General features: G+C 43.0%; 1 protein-coding gene across 1 annotated transcript in view; it reads left to right on the forward strand.

Moving 5' to 3' along the window:
* The window catches only part of ADCY10 (adenylate cyclase 10), a 106,484-nt gene extending 79,563 nt beyond the window's left edge, over positions 1-26,921 (forward strand). The window contains exons 31-34 of the mRNA XM_082361222.1: positions 1,391-1,586; positions 12,797-12,985; positions 13,555-23,400; positions 23,436-26,921. Coding sequence (XP_082217348.1) covers positions 1,391-1,586; positions 12,797-12,985; positions 13,555-13,716 — 547 coding nt within the window. The 3' untranslated portion in view covers positions 13,717-23,400; positions 23,436-26,921. The remainder of the gene's footprint in view (positions 1-1,390; positions 1,587-12,796; positions 12,986-13,554; positions 23,401-23,435) is intronic.

Below are 26,921 nucleotides of genomic sequence, written 5' to 3' on the forward strand. Positions count from 1 at the left end.
GGTCTCACTGGCTCTCAAGATGAAAGAGAACTACACCTGCCTAATTTCTGTCCCAAAGTCACCAGCCTACTAAGTCACCCCTTGTCATTGGAGGAGTGAATGAGGCAGGGAAAGAAATGTGGAGCTTTGCACCAGTGGAGCTCCCTCACATGGAAGGAAACTTCAGGAGGGTTGAAGAAGCAGGCTTCCTGTATCCCCATTAACCCATTAAGCCTGAGGCTTAATCTCTTTAACCCATTGCATTTTTTAAACTCAATAAGCCTGTAGCTATGGCTTTAGCTTCAAGGAAATAGATGGAAAGTAAGGCTCCAGAACATTAAATACATTACTTCCACAGCCATCCCCAAGACTGAAAGTTATTCCCTATTCCACTTCCCATCTCAAATTATATACGCAGTCATGTTGTCCAGTATTTAACAATTTTGTGATGAGATTAAATGATAATACGAAGACATTCCTATGCAAAGTGCCACAAACTAGAGCAGTTTCAAATTTGAATAGAAATCTCCTCTTATTATAAAACTCATTGGGAGAAATTAAAATCCAAAAAATCAGTTACCCTTGCCAGCTAAAGTCTAAAGAAGTGAAAGTTCAAAGTCAAATTAATTTGCCCTTGTGAGTTAAAGTTCAAGGAATGTAAAGTCCAAAAATCACCCTAATTTCTTATTCTACTCTACCTCACCTGAAGAGTTCTTGCAACAGCTGTAGCTTAGGCCAATACTGCTCCCACTTTATGGGCATAGGAATCATCTGGAGAGTTTGTTAACTCAGATTTCTGGCCCCATCCCCAGAGTCTGTCTGATTCAGTAGATCTGGGTTGGACCAGAGAGCTTGCATTTCCAAGGAGCACTCAGATGGTACTGATGATGTCTCTCTGTGGCCCACACCTTGAGTAGTATCAGCCCAGGCCATCTCTCTTTGAAATCAGAGCAATTTCTTCAAGCCCCAGAATTTATAGCTCCAAGTGCCTGATCTGTTTCATTTTTTTTCTGGCCACACCGAACAGCCTGTGGGATCTTAGTTCCCTGGCTAGGGATTGAACCCCAGGCCCCTGGTAGTAAAAGTGAGGAGTCCTAACCACTGGACTTCCAGGAAATTCCCTCACTTTAAAGAGTCCAAAGAATTAAATGGTAAATAAATTAAAAAAAAAAAAAAAGAATTAAATGGTAGCTAATATTGCCCAAGTATTCCCCCAATTATATTCATTTGAAATCATCAAAAAATTCTATTCTGTCCTTGCTCCATATCACATAATTTTCCCTGAATAGGCCAGTGGCAGGCTTCCAGAGACCAATGTACTAGGAGCTACACCTCTAGAGAGACCCATTTCAGGAAACCAGCCCATTCCATGGGTGATGGGGATTTTTCTTATTCTTCTGTGGTGATACAGGTATGCCAGGCTTCAGGAGTGGGACAACTTTCACATATTTTCCAACAGAGCCAAAAGTCTAGTGTCAAGAAGAACCCCAGCAGCTCTTTACTGCATAGGTCTCAGTAGGTACATGGAAGGGCAAGTTCTCTACCTTCAAAAGCAAATTGAAGAACAATCAGAGAATGCTCAGGACAGTGGAGTTGACCTACTCAAGGTAAGGCCTCCTCTCTGGTTTCCCCGGTAAGTCATGCCTTAAATGGATTTTTCTCTACCTCCTGTGATAATTATTTTCTCTGATTACAGAAGTTACACGTGTTTTATAGTTTAAGTTTTTGAAGGCCACTCCCTCCCCATAATTAGAATATAAATTGCCCACAACCTTACTACTCAGAGATAATCACTTTATACATATTGAGATATCACTTTCCAAGTTTTCTTCCATGTGTGTGCATGCATTTCCATTTTTTAAACTTGCTACTAAATAAGATATATTTATGAATAATTCCCTGCCTTTAAATTGTTTTCTGCACCACTAGTTAAAAGGAAGCCTAGTATTTTATCTTACAGCTATACTATTAGATGATATTGCCAAACTATTCTTAGATAGAATTTTTCTGTAGTACTTTATTGCTGTTGCTGTGATAAACATCTTGGTAGATAAATCTTTGCACACAGCAATTTAAAACATTCAACTGATACATAGTAAGGACCTGGTACTAGGTGTTGGGGTACAAGAGTGAGCAAATTAAACCTGGTGCCTGCCTCCCAGAGTCTACAGCCCAGCATGGGCAAGCTCCCCTAAGAGAATGAAGGGCTGAACCTCCAGGGCCGTCTTAACAAGTGTTTGCCTTGTTCTCTTAGAAACTGAATGCAGGTGAATTCCTTTTCTATTGCTATGTCTCCAAGTACACAACCTTAACAGCTTAAATGACAGCACTTCTTTTCTCATCTCCGGGCTTAGCAGTCCAGCTGGGTTCTCTGCTGAGGGTCTTACAAGGCTAAAATCAAGGTGTTGGCTGAGGTATTTTCTCATGATCTAGGGAAGAACCTGCTTGCAGGTTCCTTCAGGTTGTTGGCAGAATCTAGATGCTGATGATTTTAAGGCACCTCCCTATTTCAGAGATGTTAAAATGTTTCAAAACAAGGCATCTTGAGACCAGTGAAGAATAGTAGCTCGTTTATTCTTCGGAGGCATTGTTATGGGCTGGGTCTTTTTCACTGCTGCTGGATAGAAAAGTCTTGAATTTGTCCAGGTGGGAGCCCACTCCCTACCACTCTCATAGCACGCTCAACCTCAGCATCTCTTCCTGCAATTTGTTCACACCAGCTGACTAAATCGCCGCCTCCAAAAACACACAAGTTCACTGTCATCACCGCTTGGAGGTATGTACTCTTTGACATAGAACATGTATTTATATTTCTGATTCATAAAACATTCTTCTGGTTCTCACACAGTATATGGAAATTGTTTGGTGATATAAAACATTTTGTTTTATGTAATTATTATGTATTACATATGACTTATATAATTATTATGTGTATTATGTAATTTATTTCATGTAATTTGATGGAGCAAATGTCTTTCCTTAAGAAAACTACTTGGGAGGGATTTAAAACATGCTTAACTTCATGTTGTTTTTTTAAAAAAAAGATTTTTACCATCTTAAACATGATTTAATTTATTCCAACATTCTCTTTTTCCTTTCAAATACCAGGCACATTACGTATGACATATGAGTTGACTGTCATTATCACTTTTAAATATTCAGTGCTAATAAAGGGGTACCACAATTTTGGCCAACCTGATATTTGGAAATCCAGGTAGATAAATTAGCAGCTGGTTAAAAGAAAGCACCTCTTTATTTAATGAGTAGTAAAGTATAAAACTCACCTATCCCAAAGACAGTACAGGTTAAAAACACAATAGGTGCTCTTGGGATTACAACAAAGATGTGTAAAATGTTGTCTTTGTACTCAAGGAGTTTGTGATTTGAGTTCCAGAAGGGGATGGGGCTGGGAAGCCCAGGAATGAGAGGGAGTGGTAGAGGTGGGCCCTGGAGTAGAAAGAACAAAAGAACACAAAGTCAAACTTAGTATCTCCCACAGTACACAGAGCAATGCCTTTTACACATGTTACTGAGCCAAACTTGGGTTTGTTCTCCCACATGCAGTAAAGCTAATCTACTGACACCAGGTGTGGTGAAGGAAACTGCAGCATTTACTGTAAGGTGCCAGACAAGGAGTCTGGGGCAGCTAATGCTCAAAAAACCCGAACACCCCAAAAGGTTTCAGGGAAGCATTTTTAAAGGTAAGGTGAGGGAGAAGATTCACAGGGTATGTGATCAGCTTGTACACATCTCTCTGACTGATTGATGGTGAGGTAACAGGGCAGTGTCACAGGGGTTAACGTCATCAATCCTCAGGGTCCAGTAGGTCTGGGGGCTATATCTCATGGTCATTAAGTAGTTAACTTCTAACATCTATAAAACAACTCAGGAAATGTGCAACAGGTACTGTTATCTAGTTACTTCATGGAGGAACTAAAGATTCTGTGACTGCCATATGGCTGATGTACTGTTTAAATTGTTACTAGTGCTCCTGGCCCAACTGCCATTTTTGTCACTACATGGTCATATCCTTTCAATCATTAATTCTTGAGCCAGGCTTTTGTGACTCAGGGGAGGCCTGGGAGACTACAACTTTTCTACAAACAAGAGGAAGGCAGAGGACATGGTGAGAGCGGTCTGTCCCAAGAAGGCCCCATAGGGTCCTGCTTGGTTACACACAGTAGATGTTTAATTTCTTGAATAAATAATTGATAGACAAAATAAACATGTAACAGGTTAGTCAGGAAAACTCAATGTTTCAATCCATTTCTATGAAATTGAAGTAAATGCAATAAAAGAAAAAGACATTGTATTGTTGACCATCAAGTTAGCAAAGACATGAGAGAAGACACATTCATGCTCTGAAGGACTCTGATAAACTTTCTAGAGAGCATTCTGGCAAAATACATGAATATCTTTAAAATATGCACATCATTTAATTCTCCTCCTAGGAACTAACCTAAGGAAATAATCAGATGGCAAAAAAAAATGTATCTATAAAGATGTTGATCTCAGGTTTATAGTATTTAAAAAACTAGGGGAAAATAAAAATTATATGCCTTTCAAAAATATTGGTTAAGTCAGAAATGGTATATTTAAACATTGGGGGTTTTTTTTCTTTTTTTTTTTTCTTTTAAATATATTTTATTTATTTTATTTATTTTTGGCTGCATTGGGTCTTAGTTGCAGAATGCGGGATCTTTCCGTTGTGGCGCATGGGCTCTTCGTTTCGGCACACAGGCTTCTCTCTAGTTGTGGCATGAGGGTTTTTCTCTCTCTAGTTGTGGCGCTCCAGCTTCAGAGCATGTGGGCTCTGTAGTTTGTGGCACGCAGGCTCTCTAGTTGAGGCATGTGAGCTCAGTAGTTGTGGCGCATGGGCTTATTTGCCCCACAGCATGTGGGATCTTAGTTCCCTGACCAGGGATCAAACCTGTATCCCCTGCATTGTAAGCTGGATTCTTTACCACTGGACCACCAGCGAAGTCCCTGGGATACTTTCACATTAAAAAAAAAATCTGAATTTCTTACTCTTCTTTTAAAAATTGGAGTATCTGGTGACTCTAGGCCCCAATCCTAAAGGGCAGCTACTGGCTGGAATTGACGAGGGGTGACATTTAGGGCATACCCTCTCCAGTATGACATAATCCCCTCTGCTTCTTATCTTGCTACATTCAGCCTCTTATTTATGTTTCTTGCCCAGCTCTGTCAGCATTTGAATTTGTGAGATCTGATGTAAAAGAATCATGTCGTTGAAAAGAGCCCTTTAAGATAGAGCATCTGCATGTCACCTCAGGTTAATCTCCAGATTTTCTTTAACCCCCTTTACCCAAATCTACTCTTCAAACTTTCAGAAATATTTTTAATTCTAGCAACAGCCATCCACCCTTGTCTAGCGCCTTTATATATATAATCTGCTTTCTTTCACCATTGTTTGTCTGGCCATGTCTTCTTCCTTCAGATCTCACATCCCTTCCGCATCTTCCAGGAGAAATTAAGAAGTTCCTGCTTTGTGTTCTCCCTGAGAATCCTTGTTCCCATGTTGCCTGCACTGCATTTTAACGGCTTATTTGAATACTCCCTTAGCTGGTGCTCAAGGCATGGCGTCTTGCTCAGGATAAATCGCCCAGCAAAGAAAAATACAAGATACCAGTCAGATTTTTACCACAGTTGTCTCCGCCGTGTGGCTGACAGGGTCTTGGTGCTCCAGCAAGTGTCAGGCCTGAGCCTCTGAGGTGGGAGAGCCGAGTTCAGGACATTGGACCACTGGAGACCTCCTGGCTCCACGTAATATCAATTGGCGAGAGCTCTCCCAGTGATCTCTGTCTCAACACTAAGACCCAGCTCCACTCAATGACCAGCAAGCTCCAGTGCTGGACACCCCATGCCAAACAACTAGCAAGACAGGAACACAACCCCACCCATTAGCAGAGAGGCTGCCTAAAATGATACTAAGTTCACAGACACCCCAAAACACACCACCAGACGTGGTCCTGCCCACCAGAAAGACAAGATCCAGCCTCATCCATCAGAACACAAGCACCAGTCCCCTCCACTAGGAAGCCGACACAACCCACTGAGCCAAATTTACCCACTGGGGGCAGACACCAAAAACAATGGGAACTACAAACCTGCAGCCTGCGAAAAGGAGACCCCAAACACAATAAATTAAGCAAAATGAGAAGACAGAGAAATACACAGCAGATGAAGGAGCAAGGTAAAAACCCACCAGACCAAACAAATGAAGAGGAAATAGGCAGTCTACCTGAAAAAGAATTCAGAGTAATGATAGTAAAGATGATCCAAAATCTTGGAAATAGAATGGAGAAAATACAAGAAATGTTTAACAAGGACCTAGAAGAACTAAAGAGCAAACAAACAATGATGAACAACACAATAAATGAATTAAAAATTCTCTAAAAGGAATCAATATCAGAATAACTGAGGCAGAAGAATGGATAAGTGACCTGGAAGATAAAATAGTGGAAATAACTACCACAGAGAAGAATAAAGAAAAAAGAATGAAAAGAATTGAGGACAGTCTCAGAGACCTCTGGGACAACATTAAACACACCAACATTCAAATTATAGGGGTCCCAGAAGAAGAAGAGAAAAAGAAAGGGACTGAGAAAATCTTTGAAGAGATTATAGTTGAAAACTTCCCCACCACATTTTAACTGTATATTTGAATACTCCCTTAGCAGGTGCTCAAGGGATGATGTCTTGGTCAGAATAAATCACCTAATATGGGAAAGGAAACAGTCAATCAAGTCCAGGAAGTGCAGAGAGTCCCAAACAGGATAAATCCAAGGAGAAACAAACCAAGACACATATTAATCAAACCATCAAAATTTAAATACAAAGAAAAATATATTAAAAGTAGGAAGGGAAAAGCAACAAATAACATACAAGGGAATCCCCATAAGTGTAACAGCTGATCTTTCAGCAGAAAATCTGTAAGCCAGAAGGGAGTGGCAGGACATATTTAAAGTGTGAAAGGGAAAACTCTACAACCAAGATTACTCTACCCAGCAAGGATCTCATTCAGATTCGACAGAGAAATTAAAACCTTTACAGACAAGCAACAGCTAAGAGAATTCAGCACCACCAAACCAGCTTTACAACAAATGCTAAAGGAGCTTCTCTAGGCAGGAAACACAAGAGAAGGAAAAAACCTACAATAACAAACCCAAAACAATTAAGAAAATGGTAATAGGAACATACATATGGATAATTACCTTAAATGTAAGTGGATTAAATGCTCCAACTAAAAGACATAGACTGGCTGAATGGATGCAAAAACAAGACCCGTATATATGCTGTCTACAACAGACTGACTTCAGACCTAGGGACACATACAGACTAAAAGTGAGGGGATGGAAAAAGATATTCCATGCAAATGGAAATCGAAAGAAAGCTGGCATAGCAATTCTCATATCAGACAAAATAGACTTTAAAATAAAGACTTACAAGAGACAAAGAAGAACACTACATAATGATCAAGGGATCATCATTCTCAATGGTGAAAAACTGCAACCATTTCCACTAAGATCAGGAACAAGACAAGGTTGCCCACTCTCACCACTATTATTCAACATAGTTTTGGAAGTTTTGGCCACAGCAATCAGAGAAGAAAAAGAAATAAAAGGAATCCAAATTGGAAAAGAAGAAGTAAAACTGTCACTGTTTGCACATGACATGATACTATACATAGAGAATCCTAAAGATGCTATCAGAAAACTACTAGAGCTAATCAATGAATGTGGTAAAGTAGCAGGATACAAAATTAATGCACAGAAATCTCTTGCATTCCTATACACTAATGACAAAATATCTGAAAGAGAAATTAAGGAAACACTCCCATTTACCATTGCAACAAAAAGAATAAAATATCTAGGAATAAACCTACCTAAGGAGACAAAAAACCTGTATGCAGAAAACTATAAGACACTGATGAAAGAAATTAAAGGTGATACAAACAGATGGAAAGATATACCATGTTCTTGGATTGGAAGAATCAACATTGTGAAAATGACTATACTACCCAAAGCAGTCTACAGATTCAATGCAATCCCCATCAAACTACCAATGGCATTTTTCACAGAACTAGAACAAAAAATTTCACAATTTGTATGGAAACACCAAAGGCCCTGAATTGCCAAAGCAATCTTGAGAAAGAAAAACAGACCTGGAGGAATCAGGCTCCCTGACTTCAGACTATACTACAAAGCTACAGTAATCAAGACAGTATGGTACTGGCACAGAAACAAAAATACAGATCAATGGAACAGGATAGAAAGCGCAGAGATAAACGCACGCACATATGGTCACCTTATCTTTGACAGAGGAGGCAAGTATATACAATGGAGAAAAGACAACCTCTTCAATAAGTGGTGCTGGGAAAACTGGACAGCTACATGTAAAAGAACACTTTCTAACACCATACACAAAAATAAACTCAAAATGGCTTAAAGACCTAAATGTAAGGCCAGACACTATAAAACTATTAGAGGAAAACATAGGCAGAACACTCTATGACATAGATCACAGCAAGATCGTTTTTGACCCCCCTCCTAGAGAAATGGAAATAAAAACAAAAATAAAGAAATGAGACCTAATGAAACTTCAAAGCTTTTGCACAGCAAAGGAAACCATAAACAAGATGAAAAGACAACCCTCAGAATGGGACAAAATATTTGCAAACAAAGCAACTGACAAAGGATTAATCTCCAAAATATACAAGCAGCTCATGCAGCTCGATATCAAAAAAACAAACAACCCAATCCATAAATGGGCAGAAGACTTAAATAGACATTTCTTCCAAGAAGATATACAGATTATCAACAAACACATGAAAGGATGCTCAGCATCACTAATCATTAGAGAAACGCAAATCAAAACTACAATGAGGTATCACCTCACACTGGTCAGAATGGCCATCATCAAAAAAATCTACAAACAATAAATGCTGGAGAGGGTGTGGAGAAAAGGGAACCCTCTTGCACTGTTGGTGGGAATGTAAATTGATACAGCCACTATGGAGAACAGTATGGAGATTCCTTAAAAAACTAAAAATAGAACTACCATATGACCCAGCAATCCCACTACTGAGCATATACCCTGAGAAAACCATAATTCAAAAAGAGATATGTACCACAATGTTCATTGCAGCACTATTTACAATAGCCAGGACATGGAAACAACCTAAGTGTCCATCGACAGATGAATGGATTAAGATGTGGCACATATATACAATGGAGTATTACTCAGCCATGGAAAGAAACGAAAGTGAGTTATTTGTAGTGAGGTGGATGGACCTAGAGTCTGTCATACAGAGTGAAGTAAGTCAGAAAGAGAAAAACAAATACTGTATGCTAACACATATATATGGAATCTAAAAAAAAAATGATTCTGATGAACCTAAGGGCAGGACTGGAATAAAGACACAGACATAGAGAATGGACTTGAGGACACGGGGAGGGGGAAGAGTAAGCTGGGATGAAGTGAGAGAGTAGCACTGACATATGTACACTACCAAATGTAAAATAGATAGCTAGTGGGAAGCAGCTGCATAGCACAGGGAGATCAGCTCGGTGCTTTGTGACCACCTAGAGGGGTGGGATAGGGAGGGTGGGAGGGAGAACCAAGAGGGAGGGGATATGGGGATATATGTATACATATAGCTGATTCACTTTGTTATACAGCAGCAACTAACACAACGATGTAAAGCACTTTTACCTCAATAAAGATGTTAAAAAAAAAAGAAAAAAAAAGAATCATATCATTGGAAAATATTCATAACGTGGTGCTAAAAGAGAAAAAAATGTTACTGTATTGGTGATTAATTTTGAAACTATGCACCTCAGATTGGGACTAGAACCCACGTGCCAGGACTCGAACCCAGCCAAAACCCACAGTTTTCCAACTGAGATCACACACCTGGTCTCAGGACTTAATGAAGCTCAGGTTTTTGATGTCTTGTCACAGAAAGAATTCAGTGAGAGACAAAGTGATAGGTAAGAAGTGGATTTATTTAGAGAGAAACACACTCCACAGACAGAGTGTGGGCCATTTCAGAAGGTGAGAAAGGCACCAGGGTATGGGGGTTGTCAGTTTTTATAGGGGTGGGTAATTTCATAGGCTAATGAGTAGGAGGAGTATTCCAGCTATTTCAGGGAAGGGGTGGGGATTTCCAGGAATTGGGCCACTGCCCACCTTTTGATCCTTATGGATCCTTGGAACTGTCATGGTACCTGTGGGTGTGTCATTTAGCTTGCTGATGTATTACAGTGAGTGTATACTGAGGCTCAAGGTCTAGTGGAAGTCGACTTGTCCACCATCTTGGACCCATTTGGTTTTTGGGGGTTTTTTTGTTTTTAATTTTTATTTTTGGCTGTGTTGGGTCTTCGTTTCTGTGTGAGGGCTTTCTCTGGTTGTGGCAAGTGGGGGCCACTCTTCATCACGGTGCGCGGGCCTCTCACTATCGCAGCCTCTCTTGTTGCGGAGCACAGGCTCCAGACGCGCAGGCTCAGTAGTTGTGGCTCACGGGCCTAGTTGCTCCGCGGCATGTGGGATCTTCCCAGACCAGGGCTCGAACCCATGTCCCCTGCATTGGCAGGCAGATTCTCAACCACTGCGCCACCAGGGAAGCCCCGACCCATTTGGTTTTAATCAGTTTATGTCATGTCCTTGGGCTATGTTGTTCTTTCAAAGATTGTGCCCTGCTCCCTTCCCTCCTGTTTCAGTGTGATCCCAGTTGTGGTGGGTATGAGTGTGTGTGTATGTGTGTGTGTGTGTGTGTGTGTGTGTGTGTGTGTGTGTGTGTGTAAGTGATAGGCAGCGTCAACTGAAGAAAAACACACAACCTAAAAGTTGCAAGTTAAATTTTCTTCGGGGATCTTACTGAGGACTATAGTTGTAGCCTGGAGGTTGGCCTCTCAGATAGCTTTTGAGTAACTGCTCTGAAGAAGTAAGGAAGGAGACAGGATATATAGGAGTTTTTTCCTAGGAAGAACATGAAAAGATTACTGCTAGTCACAAAGAACAGATATCTCAAGTTAATGACTTTAGCACTTTTCTATGTACGGAAGATGCAAGGATCTGGGTTCATTGAAATTATTCCTTAGATATGCAGCTTAACTATCTATGGCCAGTATCCAAAACACAAAATGCTTCCTGTTTTTCTCAGGCCCCGCCATCGGTGGGTGGCTGCAGTGGCTAATGGCTTGATTCTTGTAGAACTGTGATGGTGGGCAACATTCCCTGTCCACAGCAAAGAAATTAAAAAACGGGAGAGTATGTATCCAAATGTGAAAATATTTCTTTTTATGTGTTATAATTAAGAGTGATTTTCTTTTTCTATCCTCATTTTTTCCCTAAATTCTGAGTTGTTTGTTCGTTTTTCCCTTTTATTCCCCCCTCTCCAATGTCTACATATTTTTTTTTCAATTGAGGTATAATTCTCTAGATTTTGAAAATCAACTTATATTGCTTTGGTAATCAAAAGAAAATATTGTGGTTTTGTTGTTGTTGTTACTGAACTGAACTTGGGTCTGCTTGCCCACCACACAGCAAAGCCAATTTACTGACACCAGGTAGTGGTGAAGGAAAGTACAGCATTTATTGTCAGGCCCAGAAAGGAGAATGGATGGCTCATGTTCAAAAGACCCAAACTCCCCAAAGATTTTCAGGGAAGGGTTTTTATTTTTATTTTTAAAAATATTTATTTATTTATTTGGCTGCGTCAGGTCTTAGTTGTGGCACGTGGGATCTTCGTTGTGGCACGCGAGTTCTAGAGTGCGCAGGCTCATTAGTTGCAGCACGCAGGCTCTCTAGTTGTGGTGCACAGGCTGTAGAGCGCACAGGCTTAGTTGCCCTGCAGCACATGGGATCTTAGTTCCCTGACCAGGGATCAAACTCATGTCCCCCGCACTGGAAGGCGGATTCTTAACCACTGGACCACCAGGGAAGTCCCTCAGGGAAGGGTTTTTAAAGGCAACATTTTGGGGTGAGGGCTGCAGGGTACATGACTTTATTCTGATTGGCTGGTGGTGATGTAATAGGGTGGTATTTCAGGATTCTTAATCATCAACCTTCGGTTCCAACCAGTCTGGGTCTGTATCTTGTAGTCAGCATGTAGTCACAATCCTCTACCTGGGTGGGAGTCTTAGTTCCTGCAGAAGAACTCAAAGATATGTATCCGATTGTGATGTATATCCCTTGGGGAGGAGCTAGGATTCTGTTTTATCACTGAACTATTGTTTCTTGACTGTTTTTCCACATCCCCTCACTTCCCTAATTAGTAACTGCTTGAGTCTGCCCTTTGGAACTCAGGGAAGGCCTAGAAGACCAAAGCCCTTTTCTACAAACGGGAAACAGGGGACACAGAAGGGCTTTTGTACGTGGGAGAGCCCTGCAGGGTCCTGCTTAGTTTCAGTCACCCCCTTTCTTTGATACTCCTCAATCCTGGGGGGAACAGGGAGGCAGGACAAGAAAGAGAATAAAGTTTTAGATAGAGAGGCTAATCATAAACTCAGCAGGGGAACTGAGTTTCAGGGGGACCTAGTTTCATTTTTTAAAAGTGGTTACCAAAAAGGGTTATTGAGCCCACCCATATCACATTCTTGGTCTGGGTAGGCCACTGGGGCTGCTCCACCTGACATTTATCATCTAATCTCCACTACTTTCTACGTATGTCTCTGTAATATGCTTTTTCGCTTGATTGCTTATACCCTTGAAATGATCCCAAATCATCTGAGAAGGAAAAATCTTTCCAGTCAAGGACCCGTTTCTGATTCTGATATGATGCTTTTTTCTTTAGAACTTGGAGAATCTCATGGCTCAAAATACCACCGGGCCTGTCTTCTACCCAAGGCTCTACCACCTGATGGCCTATGTCTGTATACTAATGGGAGATGGGCAGAACTGCAACCTCTTCCTGAACACAGCCTTACAGCTCTGTGAAACACAAGGGAATGTGCTGGAGAAATGCTGGCTGAACATGAGCAAAGTATGTAGCATCAGCTAGCAAGCTGGGGAAGGGGATGCTCACGGGGGATGCGAAGGGGCCCCAGAAGCCCACTGCCTGGCTGGGTTTCACCAGGTGTGAAAGGCCAGCAGAGGCCTTTCTGGACCCTTACTGAAAGGGGTGACACGTCCATAGGTCAGGTATTTGCACCTCCTCTTCCCCTTTGAGTTCTCATGGGATCTTCCCCTCCTGCAAATCCCCTTTAGCAAGCTCTCCACCTTCTCGTAGGTCTCACCACATTCCACTTCGTGTTCCATGTCTTGCCTCCCTTCACGAATGTGAACTCTTAGAATGCAAACACCACTGGGTCCCTAGCATAGTACCTTATACTCGGTATTTGTTGAATAAGTGAATGAATGTTCACTTCTACATGTTTATTTAAAGAGTCATGTGTCAGTATCCTAGTTTGGGCTGCAAAATTCATTGTTTGCCTGTGGGTTCGCCTGGTTTTAAAAGCTCAGGGACATTTGACCATTTGGGGATTACCCCACTCTTGACCACACAAGCTGAGGAGCACTGATGAATTCTGTGTTCTCTTTGTCTCCTCTCAGGAATGGTGGTACTCAAGCTCTGAGTTAACAGAAGACCAGTGGCTTCAGACACTCTTGAGTCTCCCACCATGGGAAAAAGTTGCATCAGGCAAGGTAAACATGCAGGATATTCAAAAAAACAAATTCCTGATGAGAGCTAATATCCTGGACAATCCTTTCTAACACTTCATGAAAGAGAACAAAGATTTTAGTAAGACTCATTCTCTTGTGATTATCCATTATTAACCTTTCTTTATAGGCAGCACCATCCAGGTTCCTGCATATTCCCTTCTGTTCCAGACACAGAACCAGACCTGTTGGTTTCTCCTCTGTCTGGAGGGTTAGAAAGGGTCGGTAGTGTCATGCTTTCCTTTCTCCCAGCTTTACACAAATTCCCTTTGCTTTTCATGTTGTTTTAGCTTGACCTGTTTATTTTCAGCCCATGCAAAATTGTAGCAGATCAAAACATTTTAATATCAAAATGGTACATGTTGCAGCAGATACACTTCTAGTTAATCTATTAAACTGAAAATGGTTATTTTTAAATGTCCAGTTGTTTAATCTTTTGTGTATAGCCCAGGATTACAAATAGCAAATTCTCCTCATGGTCTGTAAGGGCAAGATTTCAAAAGACACCTCTTTGTTGTGTGTGACTGCAGCCTCCAAAGCCCCTCTAACCATATGCACCAAATATCTGTGGAAATACATTTTTTTTTTTTTTTGGCTGCACGGCTTGTGGGATCTCAGTTCCCCGGCCAGGGATTGAACCCAGGCCACCACAGTGAAAGCCCAGAATCCTAACCACTAGGCCACCAGGGAACTCCTGGAAATAAATTTTTAAATGGAAAGATTAGCAATTTTGATGTGTCTTTTACATGCTTAGAGTTGATATATTTCTATATTTAGCAAAGTCATAGCATTCAACTTAACTTCCCAGATGTTGGAGAAGCTGCCCTAGAGCCATCTGTGGTCACTGTCTCTCTTTGTTGGCAGACAGAACAGTTCTTATAGGCACTTTGTGCCTCTGATGGTTCATGTGGAACACGTGTAGATTCAGCCCCTCTCTGTGTTGCTGCAGCTCCCTCGTGTTCACTCATTTCACAGACCCAGGTGGCCTCCTCAAGCAGGTGCCCCAGGATTTCTATTTTGTTGACTCTAGTCACCTTTTGATCCTGGAAAGAGGTTCTTCTGATGGACATCGATGTGTCCGACTTTAACGTACACCTCAAATTCTCCTGGTGATTTCCACAGGCAGTGCCCCGTGTGGGTGCGTTCTTTCATAGGCCTGTATTTCATTGTCCTGCAAAAGGCAAAGCTGTGTTTTTCCTCCTGGTAATATAACTGAGTTCTACTAAGGAGGTTGGATAATCCCAGTTGGTACCAGGAGGTTAGTCACAGGGGTCTGGGCCCTGACATGAAGGTAAGGACAGCTGGCTAGGAGATCAGAGCATTAGGTTCTAACATGAGCTCTGCCACAAGCATATTCCTGGGGGCTCATCACCTAACCTCCCTATTTCAGCGCTGGGTGTGGGTATCAAGTAAGATAATAAAGCTGTAAAAAGGAATTGAAAAATTACACTGTGCCATACAAGCAAAAAATTAGTATTAGACAGATGACTGATTTTAAACAAATGCATCAAATGTTGAACTTTGCATAAATATTGTCCCCTTCAAAGGTGTCATCCTGAAAGTTGCACACTTGTCCCATGTGCTACATAAAAATTCCTTGCTTTCTAATTGCCTTCATTATTTTATATAACATTCATCTTAATCATTCACTTATTTACTCATCCAACTAACATTTTTTTTGACTGATCACCATGCATCAGGCATTGATTAAGTTCCAGAGGTTAAGACACAAAGACATAAAAGACACAATCCTTGACCTTGGTAAACTCATAGGTCTCGTAGAGGAAACAGACACACAAGTCAACCTCACTTAGCCCATATTTCACTGTAATTATACTAGAGGTGTGTACACAGCAAACAGCATGGTGGAGAGAGTAGCACACACAAAAACCCAGACATCTCTGAAGACTTAGCTGAACTGCCTCTGACACGAAGTCATTTGATTACCCTGTGCCTTCCAGGTGAGGGTGGAGGGCAAGTGTGGGAGAAGATAGGTGAGTGTGTAAGGGAGAGCGGGTGCACATGAGGAGAAAAGTGAGAGCAACGCTTGGCTTATAGCAGAGAGGTGTTTGACATGGAGCTTATAGGAGATGTCCTCGGCCAAGTATCTGGGGGTCTGTTCTGCAGAGGCTGTGCTGTCCTGGAAGTGAAGTGCCGTCCTTCCAGCTCCCCCCTACACGCCCCCTCCTGGGGCAGAACCTCTCATTTACATTACCAGCACCTCCCAGATGAAGTCCTCCAGGCAGAAGCTGGGGGCTGGGTTGTGCCCACAATCCTTCATCCTCCAAGATTTTCAAAACTTCTTTCACTTTATTTGATTGGCCTCTGACCAAGCCAAAGCAAAGACTGGAGGAGGTCGACAGGGGGAGGGCAGCCTGTTACTAGAAGTACAATGAGGTAATTCCCTAAGGACTGATCAAAGAAAGTGAAAACAGAGGAAGAAGTAGGAAAAGGCCAAACTGCAATTTAGAGATTTTACATTCCACGTGTCTGAATCCAGAGGAGCAGGCATCAGGCTTTACAGGAATCCTGAACTTGCTTTCTGGCCCCAGCTACACCACAAACCAGTTATGTGACCTTTTCGTCAGTTTCCTCACCTCTAAACTAAACAGGTTGTGACAGGTTCCCATCCCTCCCCATCAGGTAGCCATTCCCTCCTCCTACCAACAGGCTGGGTGTGGGTCCACCTTCTCCGTGGCCAGCAGATGGCAGCACCAACTCTTTGCTCTGGCCACGGCCCAAGGAACAGTTTCTGGTCAAGCTCCAAGCTTTTGTCTTCAGGTCTACAGCCTCAGCCCTGAACAGTTAGAACCATGTCAGCTCCCACGGTAGCTCCCCTCATTATCTACAGGGAGCTTCCAGCATAAGGTTCTCAGGAACATCAGTTGAGAAGGTGGATTCTGGCTAGAATTCTTTTTAGGAGAAGGCAGATAATTTATGAAGATTTCAGGAACAGAGAGTAACGGAGAAGTGAAGCCCTATCTTTTCTTACTTCCTTCCTCCCTTCCTCTCTCTCTTCCTTCCTCCCTTCCTCTCTCTCTTCCTCTCTCTCTTTCTCTCTCCCTTTCTTTCTTTCTTTCTTTCTTTCTTTCTTTCTTTCTTTTCCCTTTCTTTCCTTCCTTCCTTCTCATGAGCCTGTAAACTCTCTTCCCCAAGTCTATGCGTTCCTAGAGGGCAGAGGCTCTGTCCTCATTCCCTATCTCCAGCACTATGCTCATTGCCTGGATATATAGTCAGTGCTTAGGAAATGTGAATTAGTGATTTAACCACATTTTCATTTGATCATCTTAAGTTAATTCTTACAAGCACTCTTAGAAGTAGGAACCTAGTATTTATTGAATGAGTAAACTATATGGACTTTCAGGGAGATCAATAAAAATTACTTATCATCAACTCTGCTAGCCAGACTCTGTACTCGGGTCACAATGATGAGTAAGAAACGGTCTGCACAGCGGTTATAGATGTCTATTTAAAAAACAACACGGACAACCTAAGAGCTGTGAGCTGAGTTTATTCAGTGTCTTACTGAGGACGATATCGCAGGATACAGCCTCTCAGATGTCTGAGAAACTGTTCCACAGAAGTAGGGGTGGAGCCAGGATATATATGAATTTTTTTTGCTGGAAAAAAACCCAAAACATGTACTTGAACATGTAGTTCAACATGTAGTTGAACATAAAAAGATGACTGCTAGTCACAAAGAACAGACATCTCAAATTAATGATTTTAGTGCTTTTTTATGTATGGGAAGATGCAAGAATCTGGGCTCTTTGAAATTTTTCCATAGATATGTTTCCTAACTATCTAGGGGCTGGTCAGAGAATAAGACCAGCTTGGATCAGAGGGGAATTATTAATACATAGGAGAAAATGTATCAGGCCAGTTAGGCTAAACCTCTTATCGATATGTATTTCTCCAATTAATGTGATTCCAGGATGCCAAACTAGTGCTTAATAATAGATCAGATGTTAGTCTAATGCCCAGGTCATACAGCGGTGAGGTTGCTTTACCAGGCCTTTGCCTCCACAGGAAGGGATTGCATTTTGCAATGACTTTAATGCATGCCGGCTCACAGGGAGGAGGAGGCCTGAAGGGCGGCCCTGGAAGAGTCATAATCTAAAAGCTTGAAATTAATTGAAATAGACAGAAAATTTACAATGAACCCAAATCTTTCACTTTCTCTTATGGTATTTTTGAGAGAGGTCATGGAAGGAGGCCAGTTATTTCTATCCTAGTGCTAGCTCTCCTCCTCAGTTTATTTCACTTTTCTCCCTTGGGCTTTTTTCTCTCTTGCTCAACCTCAATTAATCAACATTGAATCATGAGCTTAGCCTCCTGTCTGAGCCTGGCGTGTCTTGAGGTGTCCTGTGTCAGAGGATTCACCCTGTGCCCTCTGCATTGTGTGCTTCTTCCCGATGATACGGTGCTGGTTCTTATCCTTTAACCCGGGAGCTCAGTTTAGCTGCCTCAGCTAAAGGACACAGAGCAGCGTGGCACTTGCTGGCTGCCAGCACCCCTGTGCTGCACAGAAGTTTTACATTCTTTGGGACCAAGATCCTTGAATACGCTTTTCAGAGCCATTTCCCCCTCTGCCAGACCCACTTCCTTCAGTAATGGCTTGTAGGAACACCCAGACAGGTTATAAACAAAGCCCCTAGAGTTCTGCTGGACCAGCAAGAGCAATGGCTGGGTTTTGCAAAATGATCCCTATTCCTCTGGGTCTATTGTACATTCTAAGAGATGCCCTACAAAATAAGTTTAGATGTTATGTTTCTTTTGTCTAGTTGAAAGAGACTCTGTAATTTAAGAAAACAAAACAAAACAACAAGCCACCCCCCCCCACCCGCCCAATTCTATTCAAAGCAAGAGAAAGAACCTAGATTGAATCTAGATTCAAAACTCAGTCCCCAGGGTGTCCTTGTTGGGGGAAGAGAAACCTCAGACCTTAAGCAAGCCGACCTTAGCTTTGCCATGTCCCCCGTGCCCACAGCAGAGCAGTGATTAGGTACACATGCCTGAAATTACTTAATGCCCCAAAGGACAAAGTGACCACAAATGTGTTAGCCACACAGCACTCGATGGCAGGGTTCGAAAGCAAATGTGAGACTACTAAACCTGTCAAACTTCCTCTTCCCAGATGTTGGGAGATTTAAAAAAAAAAAAATCCCAGACCTTCCTTACATTCTGGAATAAGAAAGGCCAGATCCATAAAGCCCACAGTGAAGGAACGGATGGACAATTAAATGCAAACCCTGAGCCAAGAAGGGACAATAGTTTAACATCCTGTTTGTGGGAGGAAACAGACGCTGGAAGCAGCTGTTCCCCTGGGACTCTCGGAGCTTGAAAGATTTGTGCTTCCTTCTTGTAAACACAGCCAGGTCTCCTGGAGGTTCTAGAGCTCCCTCCTGCCTTCCGCCCCAGTTGTTTTTCTTACAACCTGATTCAGTCCGACTTGAGAGCAGCCTTTCGCCAGGATGTGAGGAGGCGAGGGGAGCTTGATTGCCGCCATCATCGCCTTCAGACTTAGGTCCCATTTCCAGGTGCAGGAGGACTTGTCTTTCATCCTGAGCTGCTTTTCCATGGCTGCAAGAGATTTGAATTTGGCTTTTTTTTCTTCAGTAGTTCATATGGACAGACAACAACTACAGTACCACTTGTGATAGACAAAACAAAACACCTGGTTGTAGGACTTTTTTTTTTTTTGGCTGCGCAGCATGTGGGATCTTTGTTCCCCAACCAGGGATTAAACCCATGCTCCCTGCAGTGGAAGCGTGGACTCTTAACCACTGGACCACCAGGGAAGTCCCAAAACAAGACAACTGGAAACAACCTAAATATCCAGAAATGGTTTACAACTTTATGACACATCTGTTACCCAGAAACTGGGTTCACCTCTTGGTGGGTGTAGAGCCAATAGATACAACCAAGCCAAAGTTCAGGAGAAGAAAGGATTTATTATTACTTGCGGCAAGTAAGGAGAATACCGGGGATTTTTCTCAAAGCAGTATCTCCCCGAACAGCAAAATTGGGGAAGTTTTAAGCTAAGGATACATGCATATTTATAAAGGGGCTTGAGCAGCGGAGAATTCAGCATAGAATTGGGGCAAAGGTCGACAGAGTCCAAGCTTTAGCTGATTGAAGTCAGGAAGGTCAACATCATCCCACCCTCCACCTGGGTGGGGGCCTTAGTTCCTGCAGAACTCAAAGGTATATTATTAAGTAGGGGAAGGAACTAAGAGGAACTAGGACTTTATCACTGCTTTATCACTGCACTAGTGTTTCACTGCCTTTTCTCTGTTCCTGCATTCCTCTGTTCCCTAAAGATCATTAATTACTGAGACCTGTTCAAGGGCAAGCACTGTGGCCAGGCTTAGATCACAAAATGGCTTAGGCCAAAGAGGCTTCTCTTATGTCAAGAAAGCCATTCCTGGTTCTCTTTCTCTTTCTCTGGGGACCCCCTAACCTATCTGTTTACACATCTATACAAGAGAAGGCCCTGCAGGTGTTAATAATAATGGCCTACATCTGTCCGTACTCACACGGATGCTTCTCAGACACAATGTCAAGGGGAGAAAGCAAACAGAAGAGCACTATTGCCCCATTTTTGTTTTTAAAACAGGCAACACATCTTTAGTGGAACCATATCTCTATCCTGATTAGAAGAAACCATTTGGAAAAAGGCCATTTTTGAGACAAGGGGAAATCTGAGTATGAACAGGGTATTAGATGAAATCAAGGAATTGTTCGTTTAAACGTGTTTTTTAAAATGTTTCCATCAAATGTGACAGGACGTTATGGTTATGTAAGAAAATGTCCATATTTTTTAAAGATGCACGCCAAAGGATGTAGAGGTGAACTGATACGATTTGGAGATTTCTTTTAAAATAATTCAGAAAAAGGAAAAAGATAAAAGGGATAGATGAAGTAATTACTGAGGGTGGGGGTATGGAGGTTGATTTTACTATTCTTTCTTCTTTTGTGCATGTTTGTGAGACGGGAAGGGAGCAGGGCACAACCTTTAAAAGAATGACAGCCATTGAGGACATGACATAAACTGGTTAGAACCACAGAACCAGCTAGGTCCAAAATGGCAGATAATTGACTTCCACTAGACCTTGAGCCTCAGTGTACGCTCATTGTAATACATCAGCATATGATAAATGACCCACCCACAGGCGCCATGACAGTTCCAAGGCCAACCATAAGAGGCCAAAAAGTGGGCAGTTGTCCAATTCCTGGAAATCCCCACCCCTTCCCCCAAATAGTTGGAATAATCCTCCCACTCATTAGCCTATGAAATTAACCAACTCTCTAAAAACTGACAACCCTGTACCCTGGGACCTCTCACCTTCTGAGATGGCCCACACACTGTCTATGGAGTGTGTATCTCCCTGAATAAAACTTCTTTCACTTTACTATGTCTCGCTCTTGAATTCTTTCCTGCACAATGTCAAGAACCCACACTTGGTGGCTGTCCCAGGGACTAGCCTGAGACCTGGGATGTGACCATCCTCTTGTGCCCCACTTTCTTTCTTGCAACATTTGAAATTCTTCTTAATAAAAAATCTTGAATATACAGGAAAAGCGTGTATGGGGGAACCTGCTGTATGATCAGGCCACTCAAGATTGCTGTTCTCTTGCCCTCTGCACATCCCCTACTCCCAGTCCCTGCCTCATCTATACGCAATTGACCTTACCTCTTAATCATAGAGCCTAATTGGTAACTGCCCATGTGCTTGGCCCCCACCTACTCTTCCTCTCTCCCACCCCCAGCTTGTGATTGTTCTAATTAGGCCAGAATGGCTCCATCCAGATAGTTTACCTAAGGGAAACATCTGCCCCAGGAGGCTATGAGGGACTTGCTCCTCCCTGTTTCCCCTGGTAACCAATGAGCCAACCTGATTTCAATTCCCCCTGTAACTGGTAGCTTCCCCCTCCCCCTGGTAGAAGACTGCTGCCTCATCCTGCCTGCTGTCAGCCTTCCTCGGTGCAGTATCGCTCCAGGACCTTGCTTCGGACGTGTAAGCTCCCCGCTCTCATAAATCACTGACGTCTCTGTCGGTGCCTCCAGGCTCTTTCTCTGGTCTTGTGGCTGGGCAACTACAAGCTTTGCAGGCCTGTGAGGTGCACCCAGCAATTGTCTAGACAGCCAGGAGGCCGAGGAAACTCCCGTGAGTGCTGAGACGTCGGGAAATAAGGATGGGGAATGGAAAGTTGCCAGGAAAATCCCAGGATGGCTGTGCGCTAGCATGTGGGACCCTCTGGCGGCTGTTCTTGATAAATGGGGGCCGCCAAGAGAGTACGGAGAACTCATAGAAGCCCCTAAGGGTATTGCAGAGCTATTGGCCTCCATTACAGTGGGAGAAAAGAGGTTAGACAATAAGGCAGTGGCTGCAGCTGTGGGCTGGCCGTTGCTTGCTGTGTTAAGGCCATGGGTGGTGAACTATCGGCCAAGGCTGAGGTTAGGCATCTAGAGGAGGAATTAAAACTTGAGAGAAAACACTAGGCTGGCCCAGACTGAAACTACAGACACATTAGTGGCTAGATTGAGGGAACAAGATGGGACGTTAGAGACATTAGCCTGCTGCGTGGCCCAGCTAAAGGGGAGGCAGCTTCCATGACAGAGAGTCCGGATGGTCATGGCCTGTCCAAATTGGGACCCCAAAGTATGGGACCCTATGAGAGCACTGATGAGGAAGATTGGGATGAGGTCATAGGAGTCCCTGTCTCAGTGAGGCCAGTGGCTGGCCCTGTGATGACCACTAAATATAAATATCAGCTTAGACCACAGAGTGTAGATAACGATCTGCTCCCTTCCCCAGAGTGGGGCTAACTGGCTACCCTCAGACACTGCACCCAGACTGAACTAGTTGAACTGGGTGACAAATTTAGACAAAAGGGGAGGGAATCAGTCGTGGCTTGATCGCTGCATATCTGGGATGTTGGTGGGGAAGGCATTATGTTCACTGGCCAGGATATGTCAAAGACAGCCCCTGTGACTAGGCACCCAGCCCTCTGGCAGCATTTATATGGGGCCATCAATGAGGGCAAAATGATTTCCTTGCTCTCTTGGGTAATGGCCGCCTGCTGCGCCACCTGGCCCAATGAAGGGAATGTACCTACTCCTCCTCTCCGTTGGCAAACCATGGAAAAACTACAAGATGTATTAAGAGAACTAGGCATGAAACCTGCCATCTATGCCCAGCACTATCGGGGCCCAGACAATGAGTTATTTACAGCAGTCATGAAGAACACAATCCTCCAGTCTGCTCCTGGGCAATGGTATGGGGCTCTAGTTTGCATCCTGAGTCCCTTCGTAGGGCACCCACTTGCTTGGGTGGTGCAAACAATAGCAGAGTTGGGAGAAATGGAAAGGATACGGCACCTGGGGATCAGAACCACTAATCCCAAAGACGCAGGAGAAGGAAGTAAGGCTCCTCCTTGCTCCTTCCGGGGACTCACCCGAGTAACTAGAAGACAGATGTGGCAGGACCTAGTGGCGGTGGGGAACCCTATAACCAAGATAGATAAGCAGCCCAATGCTACGTTAGTGGAGCTATGGCAGAAGCTAAAGCCTGAACAACAGTTTACCAAATAAGAGAGACCCAAGACACTCCTTCCACTCCTCCAGAGGAAGAGGCCCTACCATTGGAGGTGGAAGGAATGTGTCAGCCCCCAAGGCCACTAGATTAGGGGTATAGCCAAGGTCCCAGAAGGTCCCAGGTCACAGTAATGTAGGTTTCAGGGAAAGATCCTGGGCCACAGTAATGCAGGATTCAGGGAACTGGAGATCTCATGTAGAAATAACCATTTATTGGTCCCTAAAGAATAGACAAACTGTCTTAGCCCTGGTGGACACCAGGGCTGAATGGACATTAATATAAGGAAATGTCAACTGGCTCTGTGGCCCCCTCTCTGTATGACAGAGAGCCCTGCGTATGGGGGTGGAATGGTTAGAGAAAAAGATATCACTGATGTTACAAACTGGGCAGTTGCTCCCCCACCAAATATGAAGTGTTCATAGTTCCAATCCCAGAATATATATTGATACTTACGATGGATGTGATAGCAGGTCTCACCTTACAAACTAGAGTGGGGGAATATTTCCTATGAGTGCAAATGATAGAACAGATTAACAGAGTCTTTCTCAAAAGGACGCTTATCAGATATTCTTAAGTACACAATAGAACTGAAGGAAATTAACTCTTGTAATCCTACTTCCCACTTAAGAAGGGCCTCTACACTGGACTGGTCTATACAAAAGACTGCTAACTCCAAATGAAATCCACACCAAGAAAAAGATGACAACAGTGGTAGGCAACTGACACAAAAATCTGGACCAGGCCTTTTAAGACCCATTCTACTAATTTAATTGAACTGTTTAACAAATGTTTGTCTCCCTATCAACACTGAAAGTTATGTGTTTTACTTCTAACTATAGTGTTGCCCCGATGTTCAGGATAGAAAGAGAATTGACTAGTGAAGCTGTCACAGAGTACAACTACTGTGTGACACTGCTTTAAGTCTATGGCTAAAAGCACATGTACAATGTGTAACAGTTCAGTGTAATTGATAAAGTGTATAGCCTCTAAAATGTTTCTCCATTGACATACCTCTGAGCTTGTCTGATTAGTTTTCCCCCAACATAGATAACCAGGCACACACACACACACAAACTAAGTAGGCTTAGCACTGAGGGACATGATGGACCCAGGGCAGGGAGCAACCACCCTGGCACTGAGGGACAAACATTGTATTTTGATCATGAATGCTTTCCATCAAAAGATTTGCAATCCAAAGGGGAAAATGATAGAAGAAATGTTCACATATTGACGTATGGAGAAATCATTCTGATCTATACATAATTGAACTTGAACTTTAGGCTAACCAAAACAGCCAGTTTGTGGCCTATTAAACATGTTGTACATTTGCTTTAACCATTAAAGAAAAGTACATTTAAAATCAAAATTATGATTTAAAAATCCTTGAGCTATACATAATTATTTGGCAAGGGATGTATCCATTGGGTCTTACCATACTTATGAAGGGCAAACATCTGTTTCCTTCAGATACAGCCATTGCAGAGCATTCTGAAGTTTTTCTGCTGAGGTCAAGGAGATTGTGTGTCATCTGTAGCCAATAGCATTGAGTCCCCAAAATGACAAGGTTCACAAACTAAAGCCAAAATTGTATTTTTAAAGTTCAGATTGTATCCAAGTTTCCTGACTTTTCCTCCCTCCTTTTTTTTCTTTCCTTCCTTTTTAATAAGTATATCTCAAAGCCACTGCACACACACACACACACAAAATCAAAAATCAAAATTAACTATGGCTCAGGCATCCAAAATAGAGCAGGATGCCACATAGATGTGATTTTAGACACATTCCTGTATTCCTGAAAACTTGAGGTATTTGAACTGTATTACAGACCAGGACAAAAAACACAGGCAGGAGTGGTATCATCTCAGAATGTGGTTACTGCTTGTATTTTGCTTGATGGTCATGATCTCCCCTGTGTTGTGCCTGTTAGATGTCTTACATTTCATCCTTAGCCTGAGCAGAGGAACTGGGCAGCAACGATGGTCTCACTGCAAAATGAGTCTAATTGCTGGGTCTACAGCGAGATGCTGTTGGTGTCCTCCCCTGGACTTTCATGGAAAATTGACCTGGCTAATGCAACCATGTGGGGACAGCTGGCAATGTGGGGAAAAGAGTCTCACCATCTTCCTGTCCTGCATGCCAATAGGTCAGAAGGACTCTCATCGGTAAACGTTACTGTAAAACACATTTTACACTTTGCCAGGATCACGGCCTATGAATGCCCCCTAGGCTATGTTGCATGGAGCATAATAGGCTGGCTCCTGGCCACACAAGTCCAACTAGTGGGATTAACTGCTTTTTGTTTGGAAAGACCTAATGGGTCCACCCCTAATGGCACCCAACATAGCACGGGGTGGCAGACCTGTACTGTGACTGCTGACACTTGGCTAGGTCACCAGAATGTTTCCTTTAAAGCCGGGGCCTTCCCCCCAACCCCATGGGGATGACTCTGGGTTTGTGGAAGCCAGAGGTGACCTTTCCTTATGCCTGGATAGGATGCTGCTGCCCTTGACCTCCTCTTCATTGACCAGATAATCTCTTGGCTCCAAACTTTGCACACATCCTAGAGAGCTACTATCTTTAGCATACTAGGTGCCTTACTCTTAATCTGCTTTAGCTGCTGTTGTCTGTATTGTATTTGTGGCATCTAGTTGCAGGGCACCTCTACATACCTGACCCCAGGGATATCGCAGAAGAGGGGAGGGCCAAGATTGTGAGGGTCAAGCAGTGTATGTAGGGGTGGAGTGTATGATCAGGCCACTCAAGATGGCTGCTCTCTTGCTCTCTGTACATCCCCTGTTCAACCAGTCCCTGCCTTACCTATGCCCTAACTCACCTGACTCCTTAATCATGGAACCTAAACAGTAACTGCCCGTGTGCTTGCCCTCCAACCCCTGCCCCAAGCTAGTGATTGTTCTAATCCTTAGGCCAGAACAGCTCCACCCTGCTAGTTTATCAAAGGGAAACACCTGCCCAGGACAGTCTTAACCTGAGGGCTAGGAGGGACTTGCCCCTCTGCTGGTTTCCCTCATAGCCAATGAGCAAACCTGATGTCAATTCCCCCTGTAACTGGTATCCTCCTTCTCCCCTGGTAGCCAAGACTGTTGCCCTGCCATTTGTTCTGAAATCTGGTTAGCAATGTAATCACCTAGAGGAGTCAGAAGGGGGCCTATGGCTGTAAGGGGCAAAAGAGTACCCAAGGTGCCCTTTTAAATGCTAAGCCAGCTCCCTTGGGGCTGTAGTCACCCTCAGAAATCTGTATGTGTTTGGTTGGTATGTTTCTTGTGCAGCTTGGAAGTAAGAGTCCCAGCAGAAGATGGAAACTCCCCAATACTTAATTCTAATTTGGGAGGAACCAAGAGAACCTGATTTCATTACTGCTGCCCTTGTGGGCTGGGGGAAGTATCTCTGTTCTTTTTCTGCCATATCACACATGATGCGGTTCACAGGACATACACTCCCACAGGCAACTACAATGTCTCTTCTCTATATATGTGAGTCTGTTTCTGTTTCATAGATAAGTTCATTTGTGTCATATTTTAGATTCCACATATAAGTGATATCATATGGTATGTCTTTCTCTTTCTGACATACTTCAATTAGTATGATAATGTCTAGGTCCATCCATGTTGCTGCAAATGGCATTATTTTATTACTTAT

Source organism: Balaenoptera borealis (genome assembly GCF_965194805.1).
Source record: "Balaenoptera borealis genome assembly, chromosome: 1".
In the NCBI taxonomy this organism is placed as follows: domain Eukaryota; kingdom Metazoa; phylum Chordata; class Mammalia; order Artiodactyla; family Balaenopteridae; genus Balaenoptera; species Balaenoptera borealis.